At 38.7% G+C, this 6,684-nt stretch overlaps 1 protein-coding gene across 1 annotated transcript in view; it reads left to right on the top strand.

Annotated features, from left to right (window-relative positions):
• Positions 1–3,120: 3,120 nt before the first annotated feature.
• The window catches only part of EEA1 (early endosome antigen 1), a gene marked incomplete at its 5' end in the record, with an annotated part of 60,059 nt that continues 56,495 nt past the window's right edge, over positions 3,121–6,684 (top strand). Inside the window, one exon of the mRNA XM_009078264.1 lies at positions 3,121–3,213. Within this exon, the coding sequence (XP_009076512.1) occupies positions 3,121–3,213 (93 nt within the window). The remainder of the gene's footprint in view (positions 3,214–6,684) is intronic.

Here is a 6,684-nt window from a genome sequence, read left to right as displayed (position 1 = left end):
TGCACTCATTAATGCTGACACTTTCTCCATTTCAAAACATCCTATTTCTGCTTGTGGATGTATGTACTGGGTCAGATAGGGGTACAAGTTTTCTGGCTTTATGGAACAGAACAGCCACCGTAGATAAATACGATACAAAAATAATTTGATCATGTTCAGATTTCTAACGCATTTTTAAAAAATCCTCTCAATAATAAATTGATTCTTATATCGTGAAAGTTCAGTTCTTTTATGGAAGAAAGTTTTGACACCTGACCTCTTCATTTCCCCTTATGTAGACATATGCGTGTATAAATCTTCTTTGGGTTCCTTGTGCTTGCACAAAGTGGATTCACAAGTGAGCCTTACCTTTGGGTTGCATGACTATGGTCTATGGATTGCATGGAAAGGAACTTCTGAACTGTATAAACTGAAGAAAACTGTTCATAACATTAGAAGCAATATTCTAACTTATTTGTCTTACTGAGAAACTTGGCTGTACCTTACCAATTGTTTTTGATATTTTTCCTCTGACTTTCAATGCACACAGTACACATCTTCTTTAATGGAGTTACTAAACTTGCATTCAAAGCTTTCCTGCAGGACGTGTTTCTGTGGGCAGCACTTCAGAGGCCATAGAACAATTTGTGCAGGAAAGGAGCTCAGGAGCTCTCTAGTCTGAGCTTCTGCTGTGAGCAGGACCAGCTTGGAGGTCAGGAGCAGACTCCTCAGGCCTGGCCTCATGCTGGAAAAGCTGTTTTTTACATCCAGTCGGAACCTCTTGCTTCAGTTTTCGTGTCTGCTCCTCCCACCGTGCACTGCTGGGAGCAGCCTGGCTTCCTTGTTTCAATGGCCTCCTCATGGGTGGTGATGTGGCTGCTTCTTTGACCCTCCCAAAACTGACTCTGCTGGAGGCTGAGCCCACCCTGTTCCCTCAGCCTCTCCCATGGGACAGATGCTCCAGCCTCAGATATCCTGGTGGCCCTTTGCTGAACTTGCTCTAGTTTATCAATGTTCTCCCTGGACTGGGAGAGCCAAAACTGGATGCAGTATCTTGATGTGGTCCAACATCAAGTTGGATGGAGAAGGATGATGGCTTCCTTTGGTTCACTGGGCTTCTGTTAATGCAATCCAGGGTTCTGGTGGCTGCCAGGGTACACTGCTGGCTCCTGTTCAGCTTGCTGTCTGACACGAAGCCTGGGTCCTTTTCAGCAGAGAGGTCTCTGTTGCTGCCAGGGATTTTCCTTCCCTGGCACAGGACTCTGCATTTGTCCTGGTTGAATTGCATGTGGTTCCTATTGGCCTATTCCCCCAGTCCATCTAAGTCCCTCTGAATGGCAGCCCTGCCCTTGCGTGTATCATCTGGCCCTCCCAGTTTGATGTCATGGAAACTTGATGAGTGTGCACCTGTGGTCCATGTTGGGATGTGCTTTGTTTACTGTCTGTGTCAGTGACCTTGAGGAGAAGAAGTACCAATCTTTGCTTACCCCCTTTTTTGCCTCTCCTATTATTAACCTTACCTATTGCTTTTTTATGTTGTACTACAAGGAAACTATATTGTGTTTGTATTTTCTTTAGAAATATAAACCAGCTGAAACAAAAAAGACATGGAGTAGGAAAACCAGTGTATATTCATCACTTAACTGATGATCTCAGAGAAGGCTGGAATGAGGAGAGGTTGTCTTCTACTGTCACCAGCCCCCAGAGCTTGCTGCTTCACTCCTCCTCACTTGGCCAGTCTTCAGACCCTTCCCAAAACTGAAATGTATCTCACTGGGAATTAAGTCCTTAATCAGTACACTTGAACTTTCGATTACATTTTTTTCACTTGATTAGTAATAAAAGGCTGTTACCTTTACGAAAGTTGGAAATAAAACTTTCTTCTTAAAATAAAGCAGGAAATGTACTTAATTTTCAAAGTATAGGAAAACACGTGCTTCAGATATCTTATAAAAGGTTATATAGCTGATTTGTCTTCAGAAAAAGAGGATATATTTGAGCAAGAAAATTTTGAAACAAGGAAGATTTTGGAGACATCAAGATCTAGAAACTAAAACTACTTATCTACTCTGTCCCTGTCTCTGCAGATTTCAGTCTGTATATTGAAATTCTTTATCTTTAATCCTTCTATATTAAATTATCAAATCCTTTATAACATTACAAGTATTCCCAGATAGGCTAAAATACAGCAGTAGCATTACTTCATCCCATTTGTGATTGTCATAATGGAATTAGATAATGAACTTTGTTCTAAAAAAAAATATCTAGGATTGCATATCAGTATTAAGATAATTTCTTTACTGATGTGTGCTTTGAGAATGCTAACTCTTCTGCTATCAGTCAAGCAGTGATGTTCTGGAGATGAGTAAGAGAGTAGTTAAATCAAATTTAAATCAAAGTTTTAGCTCAATAAGGGTTATAATATGCAATCCATCTATCCAGATTTTGAATCATGCAGTATTTAAAATTTATTTGCTTATTTTCTCTAAATCTATAGTTTAAAATCAATACTGTTTTGATTTTCAGCATATTCATATGAGTTTTGGGTTGTCTTACTGATTAACAGGTTTTAACTTTACCACAGGCTTGATTATCATTTTTATTTTTCCAAATCAAGGCAGTGTACTTACTTGTGTGCCTGTTGAATCAGCAGGATTCTCAATCTTTAGTTTTCTGCCTTTCAGATATTTAAATGCTTGTTCAGATTGTAGATGAGTTATCAAGAAAGTTGTGTGATACTAGTTTACTACTTCTGAAACTTTTTAGATTGTAATTTCTAGTATTTTCCTACTGGATACAGAGACCTAATTTAACATCAGCAAGAGTGATACAAGGCCAGAGTTTAGCCTAATGTTTTGTTTTGTGTTGAGCATTCATGAGAGGAAGTCGTTTAAAATCCTGGCATTTGCTTCTGGTATCTGCTTGTTCTTTGATGTATGGAGAGTCTTGGATAAAAGCTTTCATTGAAGTGTGTAATTTCTTGTCAGCTTATTCACTTCATTACTCTTGTAGAGGGAAAATACTTCCGTATTCCAGCAAGTAGAAGAGAGGCCTTTGTGTAGGATATGTACCGTGCTCTATGTAATATTTATTAAATGTTAAAATGTAGGCACTCATTCTTCTCTTCCCTGTCTATTTCAGACTCCAGGTAGAGGTGGGTCTCAGAGCTCAGATTCAGATTCATCTGCAACACCTGGAAATGCCGTAGAAGTGAACAATGAAGGCTCCTCCGAGGTACTGTGTGCCGTGGGACTTGGGTCTTAAACCTTGGGTGCTGTTTCTCTGATCATGAAGCTGTTGGGAGTAACTTTTGATGCCCTTCCTAAGTAACAGCTCTACTAAATAAATACTTGCAACTGTCATTTCTAGCAATTGTTTGTTATTTAAATAAAAAAAGGAAGGCCAGGCCATATTTATATAGGCTTAATTAGGCTTATCTAAGTGATCACAAGCAATCCTTCCTGTAATTCTAGAGATGAATTATTAAAATTAAAACCAATAAGACATGAGCTTAAGACTCCTTGTTAATAAAACTTTTATGAGAGTTCCAAAAATCAAGGCTTAACATTTTATCATGCTTGTACTGTTTTCACCTTGCTTCTGTTAATCTGTGATGCATACTGGAAACCTTCTCCTTCTTGTGAAATATCAAACATGTTGGGTTTTGCTTGGTGTTGGCATATAAATCTGCCACTTGTAAATCCTATCGGTTTATGTGCTGTATGCCATACATAATCAGCAGAATAAGTTGTTACTCTTGCTTCAATCCCATATTGCAATGTCTTTGGATTTACAATGTTGTCAAATATTAACCCTGAAAAATGCAAACTGACTTCACTGGTTGTTGAAACTAGTTTGTGCTAATGTAGCCTGATTACCTATCTTGAAAATGTTTCGAGCTTAGCATACAAATACAGTGCAAGGTTAATTACTCCTATTACGGCATTAAAGGGAGCAAAGTGCCCTTTCTTACACTGAATGAAGTGTATGACAATTCAAATACTCCTGTGTGTGCTATGATAAGATAAACTTTCACTGTGCTGTTTAAAATCCTCATCGCCTTCCATCTGTGCATCTGCTTATTTCTTATTTCTTGAAGCCTTATTACAGTAAGTGTATTCAGACAACTCATAATATTTTACTGCATGTTGTGCACGTCACCATCCCTGGAGCAAATAAGTATTCTTAAATTGCAGACTAAAATCTTATTACTTTTGTAGTTAAGGCATAAAAATGTGCATAGAATGTGCAGATATTTGCTTCTTCCCAAAGTTTGGCTAAAATTGTGCAATTCAGTTAGCTTGAATGCAAGATCTCTGGCTGTACACGTTGTGGGTGTCATGAGGTACTTGAGTACTAATGTAGCATTAATTTCCTGACGTGAGATGAGCTTTGAAAGTGGTGATGTGCCTGCACTATTGCCCCATTGGCTTTTCTTGCTACTGAGTGGAAACTGGGTCAGACCAAAGGCTGCCATGTCACTTTTGGTTAATGTGTGTGTATAATGTGAGAAAGTGTCTCTTAGTTGGCAATGCTTCCACCGTTTGCTGCATTAGTTACAAGTTGGGTGTTATCCTTAGCATAGAATTTCAAAGTCTGTTTGAAACTGAGTCAGAGCCTGGTGATGGGTTTTTATTCTCCTCAGATTCATGTGTTACAGCACACAACTCGTGTCTTTCTGTTTGTCTTCCTTTTCCTGCACACCTGGCCTGAGGTGTTGTCTTTCTTGGAGCTTCTCTCCAGGAGCACTATAGTCAGTCTCTGCAGAATGTTTGCTCTTTGTTTTATCATGATGTTCCTGCCTGGTTGTCCAGTATTATGTAGTCAGAAATCCAGGAATCCATTAACTTGTTTTCACTCCAGTTTATTGATTAGATTGTCTAATCTGTATTGCTGCAAAATTCAAATAATTATTAAATCTGTGAAGATTCTTATATTTTCTACCTCCTCAAGCCTGATCGAAATACATCCTGATTTTTGAGAATTGCAGAATGAAGCAAAAGGAGTGTGGAAGTCTGAATTCAAACAGGATCCAGGAGAGGTGAAAGTTTAAGTCCTGTCTGTGGCCATGTCAGCACTTCAGATCACACATAGACCTGTAATAAAGTCTAGATAGGTGTTTTATTCACTATGCAACCTGGCAAGGAGGAAACATTTGAGTCTATCCTACTTTTGTAGCTTAGGTCCCAGTGCAACTCCCTTCAGTACAGGGTTGCTAAATATTCCTTGCTTGCAGAGAGTCTACCAGTGTATGCTTTCTTTAGTGCAGTGTGGCTGTGTTAGCTAGACAGGTTTGCTTCAGACATCCTTTTTGGAAGGGGCCTTAACCTTTCCATGCAAGGATGGAAGGTTGTGTTCAGGCTGTTTCTGCCTGCCTGCTTACTGCTTAGTCTTGGACGTGGAGGTATTCTCCAGTCAGCAGTGTGGACAGAGGCCTGGAGCCCTTTCCTCTTCTCCTTGCTTTTTCTAGGTGTTTAAGTGTGTAGCATGTGACTTGAAGATGTAAAACTGTTGTTCTTCAGAAACCAGTTTAGCTTTCAGCTTCAGTACGTCTCTGGTGAGCATTCTGAGTTGCTTTCATGGGTTTTTTTTAAACTCCACCAGGGAAGGTGTGTTTCCTGCTGCTGTTGCAAGCTTGCATATTAATTTACAGAGGTATTTCGGCAATCTTAGCACACCACCCTTGCCTCTGTCTGTGAAACATCTGAACACCCTTATGGGAAGCCTTGTGATGGATGTGACATGATGCCTTGTAATATTTCATTCACAATCTGTTACACAGTTTATTTCTCTATCACATGAAGAGGATACCAAGAATGTCTGGAAAACAGATAGTAATTTGCAGCATGGTGCTATCTTTTAAAACATGTTTATTTGTTTATTTTCATGTCCTTAATAATTGCTCCTTCTTGCTTTCTCTAGGGTATTGCTATGTGGTTTGCAAAAGTTATCTTTCCAAAAGGAAAACTGACTTTGCTCTTAGTGATTGTAGAGAACTTTTGAAATTTGAGCATTTGATTCCAAATCTGCCTTTTTATTTTGTCTTTATTAGTTTCTTAAAAACGAATATACATTTCACAGGGCTTCATCTGTCCACTATGTATGAAAGTGTGTGTAACTCCCACTGATCTGTCAGAACATTACCAGAGTGAGCACACTGGGACAGAAAGAAGACAGGAGCTTCGTGACCTCCCAGCTCTTAGTGTGGGTCTTGTTTATTTTGTTCCAATAGCTTTGGTAATGGGCTGCTTTTAATGAACCTACATACATATTTTCTTGTGGCTTGGGTGTCAGCTTTTTTAATTGTTTCTTTCAATTCCTTGCTTAAGCATAATTTGATCTCTTATGCATGATTCCAAAGTATACATTCAACAGAAGAATTAATCTCTGTCTAGCTTTCTGCTTTGCATTTGTCTGTCACAAGAAACATTTGCAATATTGGAAGACTTGCAGTCACTGATGTATGTTCTTTATTTTTTTCTTTGAACAGCTTTTGCTTCATTTTCCTGTAAATAAGACTATATCATTATTTGATTCGCTTGACAAGAGACTCAGTGTCATGATAAATATGGTATTGAATCTGGTACATTCTTTGTGAAAATAACTGGTTTGAGCTCTTAATAGCTAACTTTTCCTAAAGCAGATATTTAGTCCAAGATGGATAAAAGATGGAACAGAAGACAGGAATATAAAAAATTCAGAAGG

This window comes from Acanthisitta chloris, unplaced genomic scaffold (assembly GCF_000695815.1).
Source record: "Acanthisitta chloris isolate BGI_N310 unplaced genomic scaffold, ASM69581v1 scaffold3127, whole genome shotgun sequence".
In the NCBI taxonomy this organism is placed as follows: domain Eukaryota; kingdom Metazoa; phylum Chordata; class Aves; order Passeriformes; family Acanthisittidae; genus Acanthisitta; species Acanthisitta chloris.
The sequence above is the reverse complement of the archived record's forward strand: the minus strand, read 5'-3'. Positions and strand labels throughout refer to the sequence as shown.